The following is a 25,878-nucleotide window of genomic DNA, read 5'->3' as shown; positions in this document are numbered from 1 at the left end:
GATTGTAGAAGGTCACAGGAGAAGTTAATTGGGGATAGACCTGTTGCAGGGTTTTGAAGCTGATGACGTGGATGCAGCTGCTGGATTTGGAGTGCTGCTAACCCTGGGAAAGATCCACGTCTTGCTGCAAAGGGTCTTCTTCTGCTGTCAGTTATAGCCTCTTCTGTGGCCTTCCCTTTTTCCCTCAATCCACAGAAATGACGTTTAAAACTCCTTCTGTTGCTCCATCTGGTAAGAAATGTCCTAATGTGGCTGTGACAAGGAGTCTCCATGACAGACCGGTGACCTTAGGCCAATAAGGCCTAATTCACCAGATGAATTCACCCTTCTGTCACTGTGGCTACACTAACACTTGTGTTTGCTTTCCACGAGTGATTTAGCTTTACCAGCTAGTAAGAATGCTTGTGAGGACTTTGTTTTTTAAAGTTTGCATACTTGAACAAAGAAAAATAATCAAACTTGCCTTGTTTAATCTCTTACCTCAGAAACCTGATCCCCTGGGTTAGCCAAGGAATGGAAACAACTCCATGTGACTCTGTCACCAGACACAAGGGTCTGAATTTTCAACACTGTGCTGTAGTGCCAGCTGTTCATTACTCAATAATATAGAAAATATTTAGTCCACAAAAATTCTGAGTGCAGCCAGGAGAAGGGAGAATGATAATTTATGCCTTAAAAGTCTTTCCTTGTCCCTTAAAAGCAGCTGAAGTGCTTTTAAGAAGCCAAAAATAATCAGTTTTCTGGTGCTTCCTCATGTCTAGTGATTTTCAGTTATCACAGAACTTATGGTTCAGTGTTTAAAATTATAACAAACAAAACAACTCCTTTGGAGGTTAGTTATCAGCACTGTTACTGATAGTGTTGGCAGAGCATAGAGAACAGGTGAAAGCATCATCAGAACTATCAGCCTGATAGTGAATTCCTCCTGAGCGTATTGGTGAACAAATGAAATGTGAAGAAGTAGGATTGGCAGTGGTGTTCCTTTGGTTTTGGATGTGACAACTTGACAGTGTCTCTTTCAGCTTCTCCTTCACTAAAACAGCTGCTGACAAGTGAACACCTTGTCAGCGACACCCTGCTTCAGCATTTCATGCTGTGGATAGGTGATGGTCTCTGTGAGAAGAAGGGGGCAGTCAAAACCTGCTGGACTGCATTTGGGGATTTTTTAATATTGCCTGTGAAAACTTCCAGAGAGTCTCTTCATTTTGTGGCCTTACTGCAGTATTTATCAAGTGGAAATGAACTCTTCCTTCAAAGGCCGACATGGGTTCAGGGTCCAGGATGCTTGGGATCTGTTTTTCCATCACCAGTCTTCTCCCTTGGGAAAGAATTCTGGGTTTAGTGGTAGGCAGGGAGTGCAAGGGATGTTTGATCTGGTACAGGGTTTTTTTTCTTTAAGTAGCTTAATATTCCTGTTTGAGATGGGGACACAGTCACAATGTCTGCTTAGAGAAAAACCTGCACAGAAAGAGCAGGGCCTCTCTGTTAACTTTCTGGGTGATGTATTACTGATCTCCACGAGGAGCTGGTGCACTAAATCTCAGCTGCGCTTCCACGTTCAGTTGTCTCTGAAGTCCTGAAAAGCATTAAAATGCGTAACAGCAGTGTTTAGCTTTGGTGCTCATTAGAGCAGCACAGAACTAATAGTAATATTGTTGTAACTTGACAAAGCCATCTAAATCCATGCATGTTTTCTTGTGAAAGCTTCCTAAACATGCTGCTAAATCCCCTAAAAAGCTACTAAACGGCTTTGGCAACCATTAGCAGAGCATAAGCAGGGGAACTCCTTTCAGTAAGTGAACAAACAGAGAAAATATGCTGAATAGCCGGACAAATGTGTTTCAGTTGGCTCTTTCATTTACAGATATAAGGGAGCAGTCAATATCAATCACTGTTTTCCCTGTTGCACTGGAAATCACAATATCTCTTTTCATTCCACAAGCTCCTTTCACCACAGTAATGTGTCTTTAGAGTGACACTGGCATCAGTCTGTTTCCGCTGTCTGAAGTCCAGAGAGCTTAAAAACACATTGCAGGGTATGAGACCTTAACCCTCCTCCCCTTCCACACACCCCTCTCCTCTGAGCCTCCTTTCGGAATTAATTGTTTTTATTTCTTTCCCAGTGCAAGGCTGGGAAAGAAAAGTGCCTGCAGAGCCTGGGAATATCTGCTCTTGCACTTTTGGGATGGAAAAATGCATTGCCGGTGGTTGGGATTTGAATTTATCAGGTGTTGTGGGGAGTTTAACACAAGGTAATATGATTAGCGAGTTAATTGGCAGCATGCTGTAATGTAATGTGAAATGTAATGTAACTGTGGTTTGAATTTCGACATGTCCTAATCACCCACAACCTCGTTTATTTAAAAAAAAAAAAAAAAAGTTGGAAAAACTCTACATGTGATTATTTGGCATTTGGAGTGATTTGATGTTTCTTGTGTTCTCTTCCTTCAAGTAATGTAAGTAACAATAATAATAATAATGATGATGATGATGATGATGTGTGGTTGGTTTTTTTGGTGTTTCTTTGCAGATAACAGCAGTCTGCAGGGAGGCAGCCCTCCTAGCTCTTCAGGAGGACATCCATGCCAAATCCATCACAGGCCGGCACTTCCGGAGCGCGCTGACGGTCGTGAGCCCGAGGATTCCCGACTCCTTAATCCAGTTTTATGCAGATTACCAGCAGCAAAGTGGACTGCACGCGCTCTGAAAGGCAAATTAATACATACCCCATTCACTGTGTGAATAGCAGATTTCCCTTGTGAAGCTGTCAGAAGCCAAAGAGTTTTGTACCGTGAGCGTCTGGAGTTAACTGAATGCAGAATTGCTGTAATAAAAGTCCCTGTGGAAGTTTGGAGCGTCACAGACATTGTCCTAAACTTTAGATTTTACCATTTCAGTGGTATAACCTGCCCTTTTAGAGGCAGTTAGATTTCTGGTTTAAGTCAGTTTATCTCAGTTGTACATCCACGTATCAAAAAAAAGAAAAAAAGGATCAAATTCTGATTTTTGGTGGATTCTTGGCCCTAAAGAAAGAAGCAACAAATGCTGTTATTGCCTTCTTTTGTTCCTGCCTCAACCACAGTTTGATCCTAGGGACCGTGCCAGTGAGTGGCCTCATTACAAAAAATGCTTTAAATTAAAATTTTTGTGAATTTTTTGATTTATGATCTCCAGCAAAGCTGCCAAACAGGCTTTCTGAGATAAAGCTGAGGCATCCTGATTGATTGCAGCCATTTACCTTTAGTCTTCACCAGCTCCTTTTCAGATACGCTGGCAAGTAGGCACCTTCAAAAACTGCCCACCCCTTCACTAACCTGAACCCACTGCCAGGTGTCAGGAAAAAATTCTTGTTGATGTTTGTTTACATCAAAATAAGTAGGAATGTTGATAAAATAGGGAATTTAAAGCCGGCTGTTAAAACCCATAGCCCTAATTAATGGATGAGAAAACCTCCTTGCAAAAATTCTTGTAAATGACCACAAAACACTATCTGCTCAAGTTGTTTCTTTGTTATATCATCTGTTGAAACCATGACAGGTCCTTGTGGGCTCTCTGCTCTTGCACTCAGGATGAAATGCAGTTAAGCCAACTAATATTCAGCTTTTTTCCCCACAACAGAAAGGCTGAGCTTTTCTAGACCAGACATAAAAAGCTGAGGGTAAACCAAAACCAACATAAACTTCAACAGAAAGGTAATTTCTTCACCTTGATTATGGTTTTTCTCTGTTTACTTAGTTCTACACTGTACACATTTCATAGCTTTTAAACAGAGATCTACTATGTTTAAATGGCAGCTTTTTTATTACTGTCATTCTAACCTATTGTTGCTGTAATTAGCATTTAATTTGATTATTGCTGTAAAGGATTAGAGGATGAGGAAAAGAGGGTCCTTAGTTCAGCTGATGTCTATGAGGTTTTTTTCTTTTTTTTTCATTGTTTGACTCTTTAATAGTCCAACAGAGGGAATTAAGAAAATTATAAACTGGAAAAGTTGCCTTGGGGATCAAGACTGCATCTGAAGCCATTTTATCCTTGTTTTCTAAATTCTGTGTATTCCAGCTTGAGCTCAGAATGTGAACCATTCATCATAACCATTAAACTTTTGAGGTTTCCAGAAATTAAATGCCATACCTTTATCCCTTGGCACTTCACTCCAGTGTCTGCTCCTGAAGGGAGGAGAGACTGCAGTTTTCACTGCCAATAATGAATTCTGTTTGTGATTTTGTAGCCTAAAAATAACACTACGTGGTGCTCCAGATGAGTGTTAAAACTAGATGGCCATTCCTTGGGAAGTCCTCAGGTTTATTGCATGCAAGGAACATGCACCAAGGAGTGAATGCGAGCTGAGAAACTACAAGAGAGGCAGGTGGGAGCTGGCTGCTCTGCCCCTTTGTGGAATCCTGCTGCCATCAGAGGGAAATTTTGCACATCGAATTTTAGGACACTAGGAGAGAATGCTGGTGCATGTCTGCTGTTTGTGCCTTGGGAAAAATCCTGTCCCTGCAAACATTCCTCCTTGTAGCTGTATGGTGCCACACGTATTCATAGGGCATCAAATCTCTTGATACCTGCCCATATTGCCTGAAGTGATTATAAATGTAGGAAGATCCCCTTTTTATCTTTGAGTTTGTGGAATTTGATTTTTTTAAAAAAGTAAGATATTCTTAAAAAATAAGCAATGACAAATTTGTGAAGTGCCCAGGAGTTGTCTGTTGCTCCCAAAAGTTTCTGTTTGGAAAACTTTGCCAGTCTGATGCCAGCCAGGATCTTACTCCATCCCAAGCCACTCTTAAATTGAGATTTAAAGGAAAGGTATGATGATTCCCTGTCTCCTTCCTAAAGACAGATCGCTGCTACTGTGAATGAGCAAATTGAAACGCGGGTATCAGAATTCTGGAAAATGACCAAAAACTTGATTTTGATCAAAACTCAGGGGCAGTGTAGCCCTTTCATAATCCAGCTTGGTGAGAGCTGTTGCACCCTGAGCCTCTCGTTGGAACTTACTGATGAGGGCACTGTAGGACAGAGCACTCCAGGAGCATCTCCTGTCATTCACAGGAGCTAGTTTTGATTCACAGCTGACTCCTCACAACATGTTTTGCTGAACACCTCGTGCCTTGGCAGCCACTCAGATCTCTTGCAGTGTGAGCCCATAAAAGCCTAAACACCTCTCTGTTGCAGAGCAACTCAAAGATAGAGGCACTCTCTCCTCTGCTGCGTTTTGTTGTGTTTCCATTAGATTTAATTTTAATAAAAGAATTGAGGCTCAGTGAATCTCAACAGAGAAGGCATCTGAGAACATCTCTGTCCCATCCATTCTTTAACTGCTTAGACTTCTTAGGCTCACTTTAAGTTTTTTAGAAACACAGCCTGCTGTTATCTTTTGGAGCTGTTTTTTGGCCCAAATACTGCTTACATCGCAGAATTTTTAACATTAAATCAACTTCTCAATGTTTCAGGCACATTTTTTAAAAATACAAAATCTACCTTTTTTCTCCAGTAATAGCCTCTCACAAAATGGTATAAAATGTCTTTTGACAGTTTGGCCAGAAATGACGAGGAGAATATTTATGATCAAAAAGCAAAATTGTCTTCACTTAACTTGAAGGAAGTTCAGTCCCATTCTATGTGTTCTATGTAATGCATAAAACAGATTTTCACTGCAAGTATGATATACAATTCTTAATCCTTGAAGAAAGAATGAGGTTTATTGTGGATAATTTTCCTGCAGCCTCTAAATGAGAGCAAAACTTAAGTTTTACCAAGCTCAGGTGTAAGAGCAAGCATCAGAGACAGAATAAAGACAATTTATTTCAAAGCTGGTTATTCAAAATCATTGAATTTAGACTTGTCAGCCCTTTTATATATAATGTCCTTAAAGCTGTTTTTTGTGGATTCTGTATCACTGCTCTTTCAGCTTCTTTACTCATTTTGCATGTCAAAGTGTGGTGATTCCCCTCTGGAAGCTGGACACATACCAAACAATGCTCCAGGAACTGAGCATTCATGAAAGGCTGGGAGTGATGTTTCCTGGTGAAGTAGGAGTCGAATTCTTCTGATGGCGTGTTGAAAGGGGGAAAGTGCAAATGAAATCTGGGGTTTTGCCCTGTGGTGCCCAGAAGATGAAGTTCAGTGATGGACACAGATTGGTGGGCATGAGAACTGTCTGCTTATTTGCAGTCAGGGCTGTGAGGAGCCCGACCCTGAAGGGTCCTGGTTGTTTCTGGCTCTGCCAGAGAAAGCAGCTGAGGCATGGATGAAACAGAATCGCCAGCACTAGAAATGCTGGTGGCCAGGGGTTGTGGTTTCCTAGTATGTAGTGCCTGAATTTGGGAGGAATTGGACTTCAGAGATGTAGAGTCACCCACTGGAAGGTGTCGTAGCCTTGGAAAAATGCCCTGAAAGAATTAGTAAAAAGCAGGCACAAAGAACTTGCCTTGCTTCCTGTGATCCTAAAGTTGAGATAAAACCGACTGTGCTTCCATTCACACTCCTGAGCCTTGGGATTACTTCTGTGCTGATGCAGTCTGGGGCATAGGAAATGGTTTGCAGTGGGAGCAGAGTTACCTTTGGAAAATTGGTTTTACTTTGGGACCTTTGTATTTGTATTTAATATTGTTGCTATGGTTGTAGTGAATTGCAGTAATTTTTAGCTCCTAGGAAGCCCAAAACCTTTTGCTGATGGGTTTTTTTTCCTTGGCATGGAAGACAGTGCCACAGGTGATATTAATGTGTGCAGTTCGATAAGGAGCTTCTCCAAGGTACTAGGTGCAAGAGGCAGAATTGCTGTCGTGGCTGGGCATGTTTTGGCAGGTCATTTGGCAGGTCAACATCTGGAAGACAAATATTTCAGCTGAAAACCCCTCCTGATCTTGGGGTTTGTGTCTGCTCCTTCTGCAAGTGCTACCTGTTCATTTATTAACCTCCTCTGCTGGAAACTTAACTGCGCGTTTTCACCAGGGCTTTATGTGCTCTGTGTTAAACATTTTAAATGGTGTCATTCTTCCATGCAGACTTCAATCCAACAGCCCCAGAGCCCTGACAGAGAAGGAGATGTGTGTTTTCTCTGTTAACTGGCTTGCCAAGGACAGGAGGGATGAGGGGGGAGAGAGCCCCTCTCTGTGTTTGCGTGGCAGGACTCCAGCGAGAACGCAGGTGTTGCGAGAGGAGGCGATGGCAACCAGATGACATTCCTTCCCCTTGGACTAGCGTGGAGCTCAAACTGATTGTGGGTCCAGCAGTTGGACTGGATGATCTTAACGGTTCATTTCCAACCTAAATGGTTCTGTGATACTCTTCCAACAAAATTGGAGGTTAAGCATGTTGTCTGCGTGTGCCTGTGTAAAACCCATGACATCAAAGCTTGGGTTCCTCTAACTAAAAGATTAGAGGGGTGGAATCACTCTTGGCGACCACTGGGAAGATACTAGAAAATAGTCCAGACAGTGATTTATCCCAGCTGAGAGGTGAACTACCTTTCTGGAGGTGCTGATGGGGCAGTTGATGTCAGGAGAGGCCCTCAACACTTACCTAGAGGAAGTGCTTTGAGGTAGATAGAAAGAATTGTGAGCAGCAACCCTCGGTATATTGAGAAAAATATTTTATCAACTTGTGCAAATATATTCTGTTTGCCAAAATGGTTCTGGAAATGCTGCTGGTCTCTTCACTTCATACCTGTGTGTGTGTGGCCTTAACCACGCACCCCCGGGATTTTTTTTTATCTCTTTTGCTAACACTGAGGAGTTTTCACATCCCTGTTTGGTAAAATGGCTCTGCCATCAGCCAAGTGTGGAAAGGGCTTTGATAACGTTCAAGGTGAAACGCTTGTCAGCTCTCACTTTATCCAAGAACGGATTATCTGGGCTGTGGAATAATGAGGTCATGTCTTTCCTCCACACCGCTGGCAAGAGCTTCGGATTTCACACAGGGGCAGCTGCTTACACCAAGCCTGCTCTACTTAATGCCTTTAAAGCTACCCTGCTTCCCTGTCAGCAAGTTCTCCCCAGGCTGAAACGTGCTCACACAGCCTCCTTGGCAGTGCCTGTGAGGGGGTTCCTGGGGCTTGGATTGCCGTCCTGTCCCAGAGTTGGGTGGCTGGAATGTGGGATCACCGGATGTGAGAAGCAGTGACCTGTGCGTTGCTACTGCAGCTGAAATACAGGAATGTGGAGCAGGATTTGTGGGTGGGTGGACCAAAGCCATGCAGCTCTTTCCAGGTGTCCCATCAGCAGCTTGCAGTCTGAATCTGCAGCTTTAATGCAGAGCTGTGGCAGTGAGAGTGGCCATGGACATGAAAGATCCCTAAAGCACACAAGTTGTGGGTGTTAAAGCCTATGGGTGCTTAAGTAGATTAGCAAACAAACAAATCCTTTAATATTCTGGAATGCTTCCTCATCACCTAAGTAGGGATTATTCCACCAAGCCAGCAAATTCTACCCTTCTGCCTGGTGAAAAGTCTGCCTTTCAGATTGCTGTGCTCTTTAATGATTTGTACTCTTAGGTTAAAAAGGAAAAGGAAAACCTGAAAGCATATTAGAAGTGTGTGGATTTCAGGAAAAGCATGAAAATAGTAAAAAGAGCTGTTAAAAAATATTCAAGACCCTGTGAAAACTGAGGTTGCTGCAGTGCAGGCAGTAGCATGTGTAGGATGCTACACCACAAAGGTTGCTACAATTTTATCCTTAAAATTTGTTTTACGGAACTCACTATGACTTTATGTACAAATACGTGACAGAACTCACCCGTCACTTTCTTCTTAGCACTGTGAAAATCTTGGTTAAACTGTCAGCTTTCTATCTAAAACATGCAGAAACAACCAGTTACCTTGGTCTGATTCCACTTCCAGGCTTTCATCATCTGCGATTTTGGTAAAAAGCTGCTTTTGTTAATGTGTAATGCCTCATAGTAACCGGTTACACTTTTACGACAAAGGGGTGTTTTATTTTCCCGAGGGATGAATAGTAATCAAGGATCAGCTGGTAGTGCCAAGTGCCCTGATAACACAATTGGCTGCATACAGCTTTGTTAGGCCCCTTCCTGCACTGGCTGGCTGGGGAGACTTTAAGAGAAGATGTTGGGAGAGCTGTTCTTTACCTTCTTGGCTGTTGGGGAGCTGAATTTTGGGATCACACTGTCCGCTGGGTGAGGAGGTAAGAGCTGGCTTTGGAGGACATGAAGCCCTTACTGATTAAGGGCAGCGAGGGGAGGGTGGGAGAAGGGGTAGATGGAGAAAATAAGCATGTGAATTAGAAAAATTACCCTGGAATTCATCACTGACTCATTTTTGTGGAAAGGTGTGGGGGCCAATGGAGTTGAAAGGAGACAGAAAGTGGGAATACTGATTCTAATCAGAGTAGGGGCTGATTTGTGTTATTTTGATGCTGATTTAGGTGAGCTGAAGGAGGGCTGCAGTCACCCTGGCCCTGTAGGAAGTGTCTCACTGCTAAGCACAAAGTGGAGTCTGGCTTTGATCTCATTAACCCCATCAGCACTGAAGTAGCAGGTGTGTTTCTGGAGCTTGACTCTTTCAGACACTTGAGGTGCATAGAAAGTGGCAGAGATTACTTCAGTATAAAAAAAAGGTAAGACTTAGATCTTCCTATTCTGATTTTTTTCAGAAATTTAGGGTCTAGTAGGGGTATCAAGAGAGAAGAGGGGAAGTCTGCCCCTTTTCTCAGTGAGAAGAGGAAAAGCTGGGGGAATAAAAATCTGAGGAGAAGTGAGGAGGAAAAGAAATTAGTAGAAAGCACGTGTGGAAAATTTCCTCCTTTCCTTTGTCTGCTCATTGTTTGTTTCTGAACTCCACAAGAAAAACAATGAGATGGAGAAGAAGGAAAACCCACAGCAATAATAACAGGAAGAGCATCTTGGAGAAGGGTTTGCACGAAGGTGGGCTTTATACCTTGCAGTTGTTTCTATTAGGATGTGACTTAGCCCGATTTTCTGAGAATACTCAGTATCCTTAATAAGTGCCCTGTGATTTTTAAACTGGATTTATCCTACTGGATTGTCTTGGGAGGAAAGGTCACAGCCACAGAAGTTGAGCCCAAGCCGTATAGACTACTTTGAGACTTCTAATTTAAAAATAGGATACAGAAGTAAAGTTCTGTGTTAGCTCTGAAATTCCACTGTTCCATCAGTTAAGGACCTTCCTCATGACTTTGATAGTAGTGTGTGTGGAAGGAAAACAATGGTGGTTGTGACTTCCAGTTGTAACACACTTGTCCTGTCTTAAGTAAGGGCTGGAAACAAAACTCCCACCATAACCTTAGGTTTTTAATCTCTGCAGAACATAGTGAACTATTTTGAAAGGGTGGTTGGAGGGTTAAGCTAGGAAGGACTAACTGGTGGTGTAATAACATCTATATTAAAAATAAAAAAGCCCCAACCAACCAATGCAGATGTAATGTATTATATAATCTCTGTTAAACTTGCTCTGGGAAACCCTCCAAGAGCCAGTGTCAGTCTCCATTTTGTACAAGTCTGTACATAACCTTTGTAAGAATTTGTGTGAAGTTGGGTGGGGAAACAGAGAAACACAAAGTTAGAACAGAATGTAGCCTGGCCAAAGCCTTTCTGCAGCAGTGCATTTGGAGCAGGGACGGAGGGAGGTTTGCACCTTCCTGGGCCTTCCCACCAAGCCATCCCCTCAGCACAGGTGCTATCTGCTCTGTTAGTTGCTTACATATACAGCAATTAATTTAATGACTGCTAATAAGTGATGCATACGATAAGATACGGGCTATGCCACAGGGCTGTTTGTTTTCCAGGAGCTCGGTCACTGCCTGTCTCACCATAGATGGTGTTCACTTACCTCTCAGCAGAGAACAACTTGGAACAAAGTGCTTTCGAGCACAGTGTTGGATACAGGGGGAAAGCTGCTGAAAACAGAGGAATTATAGTGATAAATCCTCTTGTGAAATGTGAAAGAAGCTTTTTACTCTTTTCTGACAAAACATCAGTCTGTATTGATCTACTCCCGCTGAGCTTGTCAGCTTCTGGCCCTTCCGCCTTCCTCCTTCCCTGGAGCTACTGTCCTAGTCATCTCTTCTTGTGACACCTTTGGAAGTCATCTCTCTTAACAGGGGCCTTGTTGTGCTGCTTCCTTCCCATGCCCTGCCAGGAAGGATTGTTTTCTTCTACACAATTCAGCAGAGCAGCCACTGAGAAGGGCTGAGAATATTGGTGATGTAGAGGTGATTTGGAACATGGCAAGTTTCCTCAGACAAATAATGTAGTTACATTCATGGACTTCAGCTGAGTTGTCCTGTCATGAAATACAGAGAAAATATTTTTTTCAGGCTTTTTTTAATTTTAGTCTGAAACCTAAGTTTAACACAGAGCTGATGGACCAACTCTCTCCTGTCTAAGCTACCTTTAACAGGAACAATAGAGCTGGTTTAGCTGTTCCTCGAGGAGCAAACAGAGGGTAATTCCACATTTGCTACATCTCTCACCTTAGCTTGGCATCTTCATAAACACAAACTAATATACATGGGTATATTATGGGTATATTATTATTATTATTATTATTATTATTATTATTATTATTATTATTATTATTATTATTATTACATATTATGGGTAGCCTAATACCTAACAGCATGTGCAAAGAGGGATGTGATTTAGAAAATACATGCCTTGTGAGTTCTCAGCATCTCAGCTTGGTTTTCCCGACGTGGTCCTTCCTTTCAACCTCTCTTTTCTTTGCCCAGGGAGGTCTGACAGTAGGAATTATCCCTCCTGCCTTAGAAAGAAATCTGAGCAAATTGTTTTTTCTGTGTCTTCCTAAGAAGTGCTGAGCACTTCTACTTTATAGCAATTGACACTCTGGAAAATTAAGTCTGTAGGAGCTAATGAGTCTACAGGAGAGTTTGTTATTTACTCAAAGTTGTTGTTTTTTCATGTGGCAAGTTTAAAAAAACACAGCAGATGGTTTTAAAAGGTAATTCTTGACATCAGTCCAGCTCCAAAAATGTTGTTTTCCATTTACTTCCCATGTTTCCCACTGTTGATGTGTGATGAAATACGAGTAGTGCTACTGCTGAGCTGCTGTGCTCTTGTAGGCTTGTGGTGAGAGATCTTTTCCATGTCTTTTCATCCATAAAAGAGTGAAAGAAAGGTGTGGTGTTGGTTTGGGTTTTTTTCTCCCTGTACAATACCTGCAGCAAAGGCTCAGAATATGGTAAAATACAGTAAATGCTGGATCTTAGGTGCATAAAGGTTTAAATTTTCTGGAAATGGGACATTTGGAGGAGAATTAGAAAAGTCATGTTGGTTTGCTATGAGAACAGAGTGATGTATAAATTCGAACAGATTGATGTTAAGGTTTCGATAATTGCCCTCTGCAGGGCTGAAATCCGGCCAGGTGGTGACAGCTATTTCACTACTCTGAGAGGTATGGACGTAAATAATAGCTGAGCAGTTGACCTCAATATCTGCTGGAGCTGAAGATGACCTTTCTGGAATACTCTGAGGTCTCTGTCTGCCCTTCCATGTAGAAAAGATTAGAACCCACTAGGGAATTGTTGCCAGGGATTTTTTTTTTCTTTTATTTAATAAACAGGATGGAGAATTGCTGCAAACACTGAGTTCAGCCAGGCAGTGATGCCTGCAGTTCTAAGCTAATATAAAATGTGTTCTGTTTTACAACTGGGCACACTTGGCATTCTTATTTTTATTCAGACGCTTCTTTTAGGCTGGATTCTACTGCTGAAAATCTATGGAAAGATTGCTGTAAGCAACAGTGCAATCCCTCCCTTGGGAATGCTTTGGTATTACAGTGCTGCTCCAAGAAATGTCACCTTGCCAGCAGCATCACTGCAGTGTTTTGGAAGGTTAGTGGGCAGGCTAATTTAGGAGGAAATTCCATTTTCTGCATAAATTTAAAAACTACTGAACTTGGGAGGCAGTAAAGATGGGATCCTGACTAGGCTTTGAGATACTTCAAACAGGGTATGTTTCAGTAATGGATGTGGTCTTTGTACATGGAAATTCTTTGGCTTCTCAAGGACAGCATGTTTAATTGATCAGGGAAAAAAACAAGAATCACAGGAGTGGTTTCAAAACAGAGAGTCAGGGAGGGGATCTAAAAGAGGGACCACCCCCCCAACACACACAAACACAGTTTCTGGTGTCACAACCTCCCTGTGTTAAGTGTGTGTCTGTACATGTCTTTCTGGGTGGGAGCCAGCAGGAGAGGCAGTGCAAGCTTTCCCCATGGCTGTGTGGAACTAGAGCAGCCTGTCTCCCACCCTGATGGAAGTGAGGGGGTTTTTATCAGCAATGTGACAGTATGTGCAGGGGCATGTGTGCTTTCTGTCCTTCACTGTCAAGGGTTTTCCCAGCCCTTTTTGGTGGGAGAAATCTGACCTTTTCAACCCAGAAGTTCTTGAGGGGTAATATTTTTTTGCACTGTCTCCAAAATACCAAAGTCTCCTGATTTCCTCAACCTCAAAGGGAACTAAGGTTAACTTTGATTGTCCCAGGAACAGAATCCAGCCCTTGACACTGAATATTCTTTGGCAGGTCATTGCTACTACGGAGCAAAATTCCAAGATGTGCCCAGCAAGCTCTTCTAGAGTACAACAAACCACATCACACATGCAGGGGGTGTCTTGGCACTTTATACTTGAATTGCCAACTGCAGAATCTGTCAGAGAAGTAAATCCCAGAAAACGGGAAAGGGATGAAAAATAGAGGTTAATAGCAAATTAGACTTTATCATTCTCTGTTTGAGATGTGGCAAAGTAACATCACTGTAGTCTGGCAGATTTGTGGTAAGACATTTATCTTCTCAGCCTTAAAAGAGTAAAAAAAGGTGTCTGGCTTTTATTTGGTTTTTCCCCTGAGAAGTTAAAATCTGTAAATATTGAAGTGGATGGTGCTGCGGCCAGAAATCCATGTGGCTCCTGTGGCATATTCATTTTCCTGTGGCCAGTTTCTGGTGGGAAAGCAGTGACAACTTCTGAGCTGAGAAATGGCTCTCCAGATACACACTTTCTTAGCACCATTTGGTACCACACTTCTGTACGAAGGCTCAGAGGAAGAAGTTGGCATGAAAAAAAAAATTACCTGTTGCAAACTTCTCTTCAAGAGATCCGTGGAAAAAATCTTCCTCCCTGTTTGCATTTACCTGTTAAAATCTCACTGAAATGCCCTTTGATGGTAAAGCAGAACCAAGAATATGACGCAGATGTGAAGCTGCTGCCTCCCCACAGAAGCTGCTGCAGCCACGGAGGGAACCTAAACTTTGGTTGTTGACACACTGTTCTCAAGAGTGACAAGAGAGATTGTGTTCATTAGGCCAACCCCATCATTCTCGCTAAAAGCAGGCTCAGGTTTCCATGTATATTTTCAAATCAAATTAGAAACGCTGCTCCTGAGACCTCCTTCAGCTGACAGTGACGGATTGCACAACCTGATAAACAGGAGGCATTCCTGGAGCCCTGCTAACAGCCGAGTTGCCACAAGTGCTTAGATAATAAAAACATGCACAGAGCCATGTACTGAAATTAGCAGAGAGCTTCTCTTCCCCAAGTAAAGCAGCCCACTCCTGGGGAGTGAACACCTTTCCAGCAGAAGTGGGAAAGGTTTGTGTCTGTGCAAGGAATTGTGTCTCAGTGGATTAGAAAAGGCATTTTGCTCAGTGCTAGGACAGGAGATGAGGACCTGCAGATAATTTATGGCAGATGGGAGTAAGTTATTATTGGTATTCAGCAATAATGACAATTTTCCTTTTTCACAGTGCTGTTTATACAGGCAGATGGAGTCATATTAGCTAAAATAGTTAACAATTAATACAAAGTAAGGAAAATATGGTCAGTAGCTTAGCAGAATATCTTGTGCACATGCAGGCAACCCATGTAGCAGCTACACATGAAGGCTACAGAGGCAGTTCTCCAAGGAAGATTAAACTTGATCAGAAAACAGTAACTATGCATACCTGAAGGAGAGGTGTAAAGGTACCAGTTGCCTGTATGTCAAAGGAGTGGTGGAATATGAAGAGACTTGCTGTGGCCTACCCTTAGGAGAGTGAAATTTTGCCTGTGGTTACCCAAGGAAAATACTGGTTTATTTGATACAATTCAGGAGATGGGGAAAGGAAAGTGTGTTCTCAGACTTTCGGCCTGTTTTACAGACTGTGGCATTTTCCTTCTGTTTAATTTGTGCTGAATTTGGGCACAGACCAAGCCCCCCTCTCAGCAGTGTTTCCCCGGTGCTTTGATTCCACTTTCAAATGCTCATGAGGCAGGTTCACGTCGAGGTTCATCCCTTTGTTCTTGGAGGTTTGCCTGGCTGCTGCCTTTTACTGTCTCCTCTGCCACTAAGAAAAACTGATGTTATCTCTTGAAGTGAAAACTCCAGGTTCTATTTGTAACTGAGGATTTCCTGTGTGCCTTTCCCCGGCCCGTGCAGTGACGGCAAGAGGCAGCGGCACACGGGCTGCGCGTCCTCCGAGCGCTTTGAGAACAGCCCTTGCACAGGAGCTGCAGAAATCCCCAGACACCCGTGCCTTTGATCTCAGATAAAGGTCAACCTGTCTGGTAGAAAGTGTGATGGGAAACACTACCACATCAGCCTTCGCTTTCTCTTCCTTACCCTGAAGTGATTCACTGTACGGGTCAGGGTCTGCCTTCGCCGCGGCACCCATGGCGTTCAGCTCTTGGGAGCAGCTTCATTCATCTCGTGCACCAGCTTAAAAGCCAGGGCCAGTCAGATTTCATGAGAGCTGATGAGAAACTGTCCACAGCGCTTGTTATTACAGTGTGCCGTAGCTGTTGTTGGATTTTGTTGGTTTGTTGGAGAGTCTTTAAATCATAGAATCATTTCAGTTGAAAAAAAACCCCTTGAAGTTCATTGAGTCCAGCCATCAACCCAGCATTGCCAAGTGACCACTAGACCAGTCCCTAAGTGCCACATCTAAATCCCTCCAGGGCTGGTGACTCAGCCAGCTCCCTGGGCAGCCTGTTCCAGTGCCTTCAGTGAAGAATTTTTTCCTGAACCCAAACTAAATCTCCACTGGCGCAACTTGAGGCCATTTCCTCTTGCCTTGTAATATATATATAGGCCTAGCAGGGTGTTAAAAAATTCATTGTGCTTTTCTTGTCCCAACAAGCACTGAGAGTTTCTGAGACTGTTCAAGCACTGACAACTACAAAGTTCCATCTGACACAAACCCTAAGCTGCTGACACACAAAGCTTTGGGGGGCTGCAGGTTCCAGTTGGTTCTCCCGACGGCACCTCTGCAGGATCATGCCTGGTGGGGGGAACTACCTGACTTACACATGCTACAGACTGGCACAACAACTTGGTTCATAATTTTGTTATAAATACAGTGGAGGGAGGTGTTTGGTTGCCTTTGAATTCCTCTGTAACCTTAGTTGTTGCAGCTGTGAAGATTGGTTATGAAGTGACAAGTAACTTGCATAAAGGGTAACAGTTTCTCTGCTGAGTCTCCTCAAAGGCCAGGTGGGCTTTGTAACTGGGGTTGAGTGTGTGTCTTCCTTCCTTCCTTCCTCCTGTGCCTTAGCAAGGGCTAAGAGATGCTGCTTAGGGAGAAATAGAATAATATTCCCAGGTGGGATGCACCATGGAAATAGTTGTTACTCATAGTGGGAGGACCACTGTTTATCCAGTGCATGTTTGCAAAGGTCAGGTAAGTCACCTAGAGATAAAAGTTGCTTCTAGGTGTGGATTAGGAAGAAAACCAAACCAAAAGCTAAGGATGGATTGTGCTTTCCTTCTGTCCAATGCACCTTTTGGCACTCAGGCTGCCATGAGGGAGCAGGAGGTGGGGATTATCTCCAGTACCTGATCCTCCAAGTGAAAGGAAACAGGGACTGGATCACTGCTCTTGGCCATCATTCTGTCTCTTGAACCCCATTGTGGCAGGTTTTTCTGAAGGATTTACTTCAGGCATAGAGGGCTGGTTTCTATTGACTTGGTGTCAGCTGGGCCACCTCTAGATGATGGTTTGGAGAGAGAAAATAACTTGGTTGCATCAGATTCCTGCCTGTGTGTCAATCCTCAAATTAAGGCTGTGCCAGGATGTAGCCAGAAGTGCCAGTTCATTCTCCAGAATGTAGCTCTCCTTTTCCTAATCAGAACTTCTCACTGCTATAATTTTCAGGAATAATCTAGTGAGATGGACTTCTGTGGGGTGCAGGAATGTTTGCTTGAGCACGTGGAGAGCCTTTGGATATGGCTGGAGGGTTTTCCCTTCTTTCAGTGAAGCATTAATTCAGGTGCCAGGTGATAGTGAACACCTGCTAGTACTCTTGGTTATTTGACTGACCCATTTAAGCCTAGTATTATGTTTCTAAAATCAAGCTCTTACACTTGTTTTTTTAAGGTGGTACTGGCTTTAGACATGTAAAAGGAAAGGTTTAGAGGTGTTTTTATGGTAGTATCCTAGGAAAAGTGCATATGGACTTCTGTGAGAAGAGAGCCCTGCTACCTTCAAAGGTTCCAAAATGAACTTGCACCACCACTAAGGCTACTCTGCAGGAGTAATTTTTTTTTTTTAATTTCTTAGTAGTTTTGGTTCTTCAGTTGGATTTTTTGTTCATTTGAACTCTTTATAAGTTCCAAAGTTTTCGTATGGGTTTCACTGAAAATGTTTTTGTACTTTGTGCTCAGGGTGTGCCTGAGAATGCTTTTGGTGAACAACCACGTTTTCTAAATCCCACAGCAGCATTAATGCTGATTTGGAATACTTTTATTCCACGCTAAGGATTTTTGTGCCATTGTTTGTCCTTTGAGCCTCTGTCATTGGGGAATGGTATTTATGATTTGTCTGCATCAGCAATGTGTTAATTACAAACTCAGAAGTATTAGAAGTAATACTACCACTAGTACTATATTCTACTATTCAGTATAGAACCTCTAATGCAGATAAATTTTATTTCATAGAGAAATAGATGGTTCAGGTAAAGGTTTTGCATAATGATGAAAATTTCAGAAATGCAGTGTAGGTGATTTATTTCCAAGCTTAGTGAAGTTTAATGAAAAACATCCACCAGTGTGAGCTGGGTGCAGAGACTGTCCCTGAGTACCACCTTTGTGGTACAATCCTGTTCATAGGGATTGTTTGTTTTTGGATGAATGTTCCTGCTAAGCAGCTCCACATAGGCTTAGCACATATTTATTTTCTTTTATTTTCTTTGGGGCAAAAGGTGGGAGAATGTTCGGGGGTTTTTTTGTTGTGTGTGGGGTTTGGTGGTTGGTTGGTTGGTTTGGTGGTGTTTTTTTTTTTTTAACAGATTATTAGTATATTTCGGATAAACTTAAGGCTGAGGTGTTTAGCCAAGTACTGGAAGTCTCAACTATTCCAATATTCTACCTGTTGTTATGAAATAATTGTCAAAATTTTTGTGTGCTTTACATCACTTTCCCATGTTCTTTAACTTGCTTGTTAAAAACTCCACTAAGAGTGAACAACCAACCCACCTCCCCCCCCAAAATCTTACATCAAAGATAATATCTGGTCATAAAACTACTGGCTTGGGAAGCATCCCTGTATCTCTTTGGGACCATGGCAGAGATGCAGTGGTGAGCTTTGGATGGGACCTTGGCGAGGCAGGGCTGGAAAGGCGGGTCAGTAACTAACCCGTGTCATCTCAGGTGCTGCAGTGCCAGCCGGAAAACGATGGGAAGAGCCGCTTCCTATCTCATGGCAGGATGACAGGAGGGAATGTTTCTCTCGGGTCCTCAGCTGCCTCTGCGATAGACTGAAAGAAGCAGAAAATATCTTGTGAATATAAACGCAGGGCTGTTCCACCCGGCTTGAAGGGCGCTGACGGTAAGACACAGACAAGAATCTCTCTGTAACGCTGTCAGAGAGCGCGGCAGGACTCCGTCCCTTCAGCAGAGCCCAGTGCCCGGCGGCAGCTCCACGGGCTGTGCCCGGCCGATCGCAGGCGGGGCAGCGCGGAGCCCCGGGGCGCTCGCTGTGCGGGAGGAGCCGCGGCTGCGGGACAGCGCGGGGCCGGAGAGCGGCAGCTCCTCGCTGCCCGCCGCCCTCCCGCCTTCCCTGGCGGCGGTGCCCGCGCGGGAGCGGCTCCCGGCGGGAGGGCGGGGAATCCACGCCGGGATTTCGGAGGCGCACTGACATCAGGGGGGCGCGGCCGGCGGCGGGCGGGGGCTGCGCGCTGAAAGGCGGCGAGGCGCGGCCCGAGTCACTCCGGAACGGCGGCGGGGCAGCGCGGAGCGGCTGCCGGCACTGCCCGGGCTGGATCCGCGCCGCCAATGTGCCGCGGGAGGCGGGCGCTCACCCCGGCCCTAGGTAAGCCCGGGCGGCGCTCGGCGCTCCGCACGGCCCCCTCCCGCCGGGTCAGGTGCGGGCGGGCGGCCGGGGCTCCGCTGGGGGCGGCCGCGCTGCGAGGCGTGCGGGAGGTGCGGGCTGCTCCGCGGGGCAGCGGCCGGGAGAGCTGGGGCTCGGCTGCCCGGGCCGGCGGGGCTGAGCCGGGCGCGATTCGCTGCTCACGGAGAAGCTCAGGGTCGGTTCTCGCCCGTCCCGCCCGACGCGGGTCTCCGGCGCGTCGGAGCTTTTACGCCGCCCTCTCGAGCCTGCGGAGACCTCGGTGCCGGACTGCGGCGTGCGGAGCCGCCTCTCCCCGCCGCGTCCTGCCCCTGCCCCGAGCCTGTCACTCGGGCCCCGGCAGCGACAGCCAGCACATGGCTGTGTGCAGGGAGCTCGCAGGGCCATTGCGCTGCGCTGCCTCTGGCTTCGTCCGCAGCTCGCTGAGCTCTGCCTGGAGAGCCAGAGCCGTTTCGTGATCGCTTTAAAAAGAAAATTAAAAACCAAAACGAAAAAAAAAAAAAAAAACCACCCCCAAACCAAAACCCAAACCAACCAAATCTTTCGCACCAGAGGTTGTGGTTTGCCCGACGGGACTTGCGGCAAGGAACATGCGGTGAAGCCGAGCGCCGGAGCGGGACCGCAGCCCTGCACTCTGCGATCGCAAAGGGAAATAAACAGCCGGAGCAGGAGCCGCGCACCCGCCGCCTCTTCCCGGAGACCTGCATCGCAACAGCCCCGCTGCCTGCCGCAGCCTGCAGCCGCCCGAGGCTCGATCCAGACACTCCGCTTTGCAGGAAGGGCTGGATTTGCTCCCTGTCGCCTCCGGACCGAGAGAGCTGCGGCCGAAGGAGAGCGCCGCTTCCCCGGGCGGCCCGGGCCGCTGCATGCTGCCCCCCGGGAGAGGGGAGCTGCGGCGGGCAGCAGAGCGGGGCTTTTCTCCGCTGGCGCAGTAGGACGTGGAGATCGGCGAGCGAGGGCTGTGCGGGGACGAGGAGCGCAGCCCGCCGGCCTTCCCCGCCCCGGGGGCCGGCAGAGCGAGGAGCCGGGGCCCCGCCGCCCCCCGCCCGCTGGATTTGCCGTTCCCGGTGGCTCCCTGCACATCAGTAAGTTGGGACCCGCCGTGCGTTCGCACCGCGGCCGGCGCTGCCGCAGCGAGCAGGTGCCGCGGGGCGCTGCGGCGCCCGCCCGGCGAGGGGCGGCCCCGACCACCCTCCCACCGCCCGCCTCCCGGAATGGAGGCGCCGGGCTGCTGCGGGAAGGCTTGCTGAGAACCGCGACCGGCTGCGAACGAGCACGACAGCAAAAACGCCCCCCGAGCGCTCCTCGCAGGTGGGGGCCGGCGGCGCTGAGGCGGGGGGTGCCGAGCCGCAGCGCGGGGAACCCCCGGGGCTGAGCGGCCGCTCTCGGCTGCCGCTTTAAGCGCCAGGTAATTCGCCCTCCCGAGGCAGCGCCGGGCTTAAGATCTGCCTGCCCCTTCCAGTGGAAGATAGAGAGAAGGAGGGAAAGGAAAAAAAAAAAGCGCCCATGTTTTCATTCATAACTTTTTTTTTTTTCTTCCCCTTTTCCCCTCCTCTTCCTTCCTCTCCGTCAGCGCCGTGATCCGCTCCGCTCGGGGCGCAGAGGGCGCCGCGCCGCCGCCGCCCGCCCGGGGCTGCGGGGAGCGGGGCGGAGCGGGGCGGGCCGGGGGGGGCTGGCGGCGTGTCCGAGCGCCTGTGGAGAACGGGAGGGAAGCGGGATCCCACCCCCGAGGTGCGGGAAGGGAGCGCAGCCCCGGCTGCAGAAGCGCGAGGGCTCTCGCCGCCTGCGCCGTACGTTATTTTATTATTTTGTTTTACTCGTTTTTATTTAATTGTCCGAGGGGGGAAGCAATTTACGAGCAATCTGAGCGGGGGTGGAGGTGGCTGGTTCTACTCTGGCCGCGGTCTGCAGCTGGGCTTGTCAGTCTGCGCCGCGGTGATGTTGCGCTTTCCCCCCAAAGATGGCACTGGATGTCTTTCACATTTTCTTGGGATATTGTTTTTCCATCCCCTAGGGAGCCCAGCTCCTGGCTGGTACAGCTGTAAATCTTTCCCTTTTCGCATTCATTCACCCTCGGTCTGTTGTGGATTTGTATTCAGCGCTCGTGAAGAAGGCGGCTTGTTGTGTGGGGTCGGAGGAAATTCTTTGCTGGAGGATGGTGAGGCACTGGCACAGGAAAAAACTGTGAATGCCCCACATCCCTGGAAGTGTCCCCGGCCAGGTTGGATGGAGCTCCGAGCCACCTGGTCTAGTGGAAGGTGTCCCTGCCCATGGCCAGGGGCTTTGGGACTGCACAGTCTTTTAGGTCCCTTCCATTCTGTGATTCTATTATGTGAGTTAGGAGTGAGAGTGCTTGATTTTCTGCTTAATCTGGTGACCACACGCCTACACAGGTGATGCTGGATGTAAAATGAAATCTTTGACTACTGGAGGAGGAAAAAACTTCGTGTCACGGCAGAAGCTGTCACTTTCTGCCCATGGATAGAAGAAACCTTTCCTCTTTTTTTTTTTTTTTTCTGTGCTTCCCTATCCCAGTGCCTTTTTCTCTCTGGAGTGGGGAACAGCTCCATGCTGGCTGTGGTCTGTAGGCAAGACGCTTTCTTAGGATTGTTGGATGACTTTTCAAAATGCTGGATAGCACTTACCTTTCTCTGCATTCAGGTAAATGCTTATGGCATCTCAGGAGGGAGTGAAAAGGGGCTTCTCCTTTGGCTGACAGTAAAGAAAAGCAGTTTGTTGTCCTGGTTCCCTGCGTAAATGTGGCACTAAGATACTCAGCTACATTTTTGTGTAGATGCAGAGCTGTCACTGCAGTTTTCTCAGTCAGTGTTGCAATCTTCATGTCTTTAGCTAGGTGAGATGGAAAGGGAGGAAATGTGTAACATCTCTACTAATCTCCCATTATTTAAAAGATAGATGAGCAGATGCTCTGTTTATTTGAGAAGCTTTTAATTTGCCTTGTGAAAATGGATTTGTTCTTTGTGTTTTGAGGTTGTTGTTGAGGGGATTTTATCTTCTCTTAATATTCTCGTGAATCCTCAGGTACTTTTTGTTTGACACCTAGCTCATCTAAGCGTTTTCTACCCCATTTTTCTTTCACGTTCCAGCCTCTGGTCAGGAAATATTTGGAAACAGGTTGTTTGCACCCTTGCTTTAATTTTATAAAGGAGCATATTAGATGTGTAGGCTGAGTTATTTTCTCACAGAAAATGTCTTGGCCACTTGACAGCACTTAGTTCAGGACTCTGTAATGCACATACGTCACTTTAAGAGGGAGACTTTCCAAATGCACTAGGAGGCAAAACTGTGGAGCTTTCTGATGCTGCAGATTCAGGGAGAAGAGTGAGAATTGGGCTCCTTCCTCACTCTGCCATACGAAACATGAACGTGGTGGTGCTCTTGGCTGTTTGCAGCTCAGTGTCAGGGGCGTTTGGAACTGCTGTTGGTAGAGACAGATGTTGAGTTCAGTAGCACAGGAGAGGCACTTCCCATGGCTTGCAAAGTAGGCATACAAGTTAATACTGGATTTTTTTTTTTTTTTTTTTTTTTAATGGCATGGGGTCTCCTTTGCATTCCTCATCTATGATGCCATACCCAGACTCTCCCCATTACTGGACTTTGGCCAGATCCTCAGCACTGCTGTAATCCCCTGCTGAAAGTGATCAGTACCAGGTGGCTGGGGCAGTTTGGGCTTTGCCAGATCCTTTCTGTTTCCAGAAAGTATCCCGTGCTTTATCCCTCCGCTGCCCTTGATCTCTTGTGTGTATATGTACACATGCAGTGTTTATTTACATCTTCTGTCTCCTTCCTTATTTCAGGATTTCAGATGCATGCCAGGTTCCCGCTGAATGCCAGCAGCAGAGATCACTACAGATGGAGCCCCAAAGTCAGCATGGCAGCGGCGGCTCCCTGGTGGTGATTCAGCAGCCCTCCCTGGACAGCCGGCAGCGCTTGGACTATGACAGGGACAGCCAGCCCACCACCATCTTGTCACTGGACCAGATCAAGGCCATCAGGGGCAGCAACGAATACACCGAGGGGCCGTCGGCGGTGAAAAAATCGGGTCCGCGGACGGCACCGAGGCAGGAGAAGCACGAGAGGACTCACGAGATTATACCAATTAATGTGAATAACAACTACGAGCACAGGCCCGGCCACGCGGGGCACGTGGCGCACCAGCAGAACGCCCGGGCTCCCGTCCTGAGCCGCTCCACCAGCACGGGCAGCGCAGCCAGCTCCGGCAGCAACAGCAGCGCCTCCTCGGAGCAAGGGCTGCTGGGGCGCTCGCCGCCCTCCCGGCCGGGCTCCGGCCACAGATCCGAGCGGACAATCCGGGCGCAGCCCAAGCAGTTGGCCCTGATCGTGGACGATCTGAAGGGGCCTTTGAAAGAGGACTTGACGCAGCACAAGTTCATCTGCGAACAGTGCGGGAAGTGCAAGTGCGGGGAGTGCACGGCGCCGCGGGCGCTGCCCTCCTGCCTGGCCTGCAACCGGCAGTGCCTGTGCTCGGCCGAGAGCATGGTGGAGTACGGCACCTGCATGTGCCTGGTCAAAGGGATCTTCTACCACTGTTCCAACGACGATGAAGGGGACTCGTACGCGGATAATCCCTGCTCCTGCTCCCAGGCACACTGCTGTTCTAGGTACCTGTGCATGGGAGTCATGTCCTTGTTCCTGCCTTGCTTGCTCTGCTACCCTCCGGCCAAAGGATGCCTAAAACTCTGCCGGGGCTGCTACGACCGCGTCAATCGTCCGGGGTGCCGGTGCAAGAACTCCAACACGGTCTATTGTAAACTGGAGAGCTGCCCCTCCCGGGGTCAGGGCAAGCCTTCATGATTTTGGGAGGGAGGTTTACTTCCTCCAACTTCAGTTTTTCAGGTTGTAGCTGATTATTTTTTTTCCCCCTCCCCCCATGTTTTCTTCTTCCCCCCTTCCTCTCCCATTTTGGGAGGACTGTTCTTTTCCTTTCTGTCTGCCTAACTTCAGACACACAAGTTCTTCCCCTCGCATCTTTACTCTCCTCCTCCTACTGACTTGGCTGAGTGTGGAGCGTTTCACGCAGTCGCTGCTGCTCTTTGGTAAGTGTGGACCTGGGATCTGCACCTGCCACTCGCACGGGCAGGGTCTTTGAGTTTGTAACTTAACCACTCCTGAAAGAGACAGTGAGGGCTCACTGGGCTCTTGAAGCTTCTTGCTCTGTGAATATCTTCCCAAAGATGTTGGCTTTTTTTTTTTTTTTTTTTTTTTTTTCCTCAGCAAGTTATGGGGTTTTTTTTTCTCCTTAACCTCCTGGGTACCAAGGAAGAATAATTTTCCTGAGTGAGCTGGATTGTGAAATAACTTTTTGTGGGTGTTCTTTCTGGAGAGGGATGTAAAATAAAGGCTTCACCAAATGAAAGGCCTGACTCTTCTATAAGCAGCCTGCTTCTTTTTGCATCTTCACGCCCCTTCTCTTTTTGTCTTAACTTTTGGAACATTCTCAGACCTGAAAATTTGAGAATTGCCCTGCCTCCTTTTTTTTTTTTTTTTCCCTTTTCCTTACATTTTCAATGTAACTTCAGTTTTTGCTACACTATGTAGATCTTCACATTGGAGACATTGTGGCTGCAACATATTCATTTGTTTCTTTTGCTGTCCAGTCTTTGAAGGATATTGCTCACTCCACCCTCCTAATCCCATTTTTATAGTCTTGTCAGTATCAGTTGATATTAAACTTGGTGGTGTTCATACATCCAAACAGCCTTCAGGTGTCATTGAGTCACCTAAATGTCCTTGAATCCTTCAAGTCTCTTGTGATCCTTTGGCTTAGTGAGTTTAGCTCTGCTCTGTACTTTATAATTTTATCCTGTCCCTGTTTTATTGCCTTAGCCACAAATTGTGGTCCTTTTTTGTATATTTTATGTATAAAACACAAAATTGAATCCCAACTATTTTTAAGACAAAAGTCTGTTAAAACTTTTTTTATTGTAAAGAATATTTATTATGTGAATCTCTATTATTTTATGATATTTATTGCAAAAGACTTCGAAAATGTACTCATGTCTGAATATAACAAAATATCAATACTTAACGAAATAAGGATGACACGAAGAAAGTCCGTATGTTAACTATAATGCAGAAAAATATATTAATTAATGAAAATGCCTCTGGAGTTCTTTTGTTACAATGACAGGTTGTGAGCCACGTGTGTTGTATTGCTGGGCTGTTGCTCCTTCAGGTCTGTCAGGTGGCAAATAACCTCCTATTGATACTTCAAAGCCACTAGTCTGTGCTCTAGTTTAGTTTACCTAATTTAAAGTTTGAGCCAACTATATATCAAATAAGGGATGTTTAATACAATTGAATCTGTGTTGTGCTTAACAGTCCCAAGAAGTTGAGGCTCTGTTTATTTACCAAAGCATTTGGAAGTACAGTTGTGGAGGAGGAAACCACAACTTCCAACTTGGTTTTTTGGTTTTCTTTTTCTTAAGGAATACCACATGCAAAGCCATTTAAAATTTTCCTATATAGAACTTCCTGGCTAGTTAAATTGTGCAGCAGCTGAAGAAATTAATCTC

General features: G+C 46.1%; 2 protein-coding genes across 5 annotated transcripts in view; both read left to right on the top strand.

Moving 5' to 3' along the window:
* AFG2A (AFG2 AAA ATPase homolog A) overlaps window positions 1-2,967 on the top strand; it is a 165,067-nt gene extending 162,100 nt beyond the window's left edge. The window contains 1 exon segment of the mRNA XM_066318207.1: window positions 2,531-2,967. Within this exon segment, the coding sequence (XP_066174304.1) occupies window positions 2,531-2,707 (177 nt within the window). The 3' untranslated portion in view covers window positions 2,708-2,967.
* Window positions 2,968-19,149: 16,182 nt separating this feature from the next.
* SPRY1 (sprouty RTK signaling antagonist 1) lies at window positions 19,150-25,465 on the top strand. Of its 4 annotated transcripts, none has more exons than XM_066318203.1 (2): window positions 19,150-19,285; window positions 23,140-25,465. In XM_066318203.1, the coding sequence occupies exon 2, from the start codon at window positions 23,195-23,197 to the stop codon at window positions 24,155-24,157; it is 963 nt and encodes a 320-aa protein (XP_066174300.1). In that variant the 5' UTR covers window positions 19,150-19,285; window positions 23,140-23,194; the 3' UTR covers window positions 24,158-25,465. The 4 variants fall into 4 exon arrangements, with proteins under 4 accessions (XP_066174300.1, XP_066174299.1, XP_066174303.1 ...); XM_066318202.1 differs by lacking the exon at window positions 19,150-19,285 and adding an exon at window positions 19,753-20,406; XM_066318206.1 differs by lacking the exon at window positions 19,150-19,285 and adding an exon at window positions 20,709-20,729.
* Window positions 25,466-25,878: the final 413 nt, after the last annotated feature.

This window comes from Sylvia atricapilla, chromosome 4, assembly GCF_009819655.1.
Source record: "Sylvia atricapilla isolate bSylAtr1 chromosome 4, bSylAtr1.pri, whole genome shotgun sequence".
Taxonomy (NCBI): domain Eukaryota; kingdom Metazoa; phylum Chordata; class Aves; order Passeriformes; family Sylviidae; genus Sylvia; species Sylvia atricapilla.
This window is presented reverse-complemented; position numbering and strand designations above follow the sequence as displayed.

Bases quoted from the DNA above. Each gene is read 5' to 3' on its own strand.
- SPRY1 (XM_066318203.1), top strand. From the start codon at position 23,195: ATGGAGCCCCAAAGTCAGCATGGCAGCGGCGGCTCCCTGGTGGTGATT.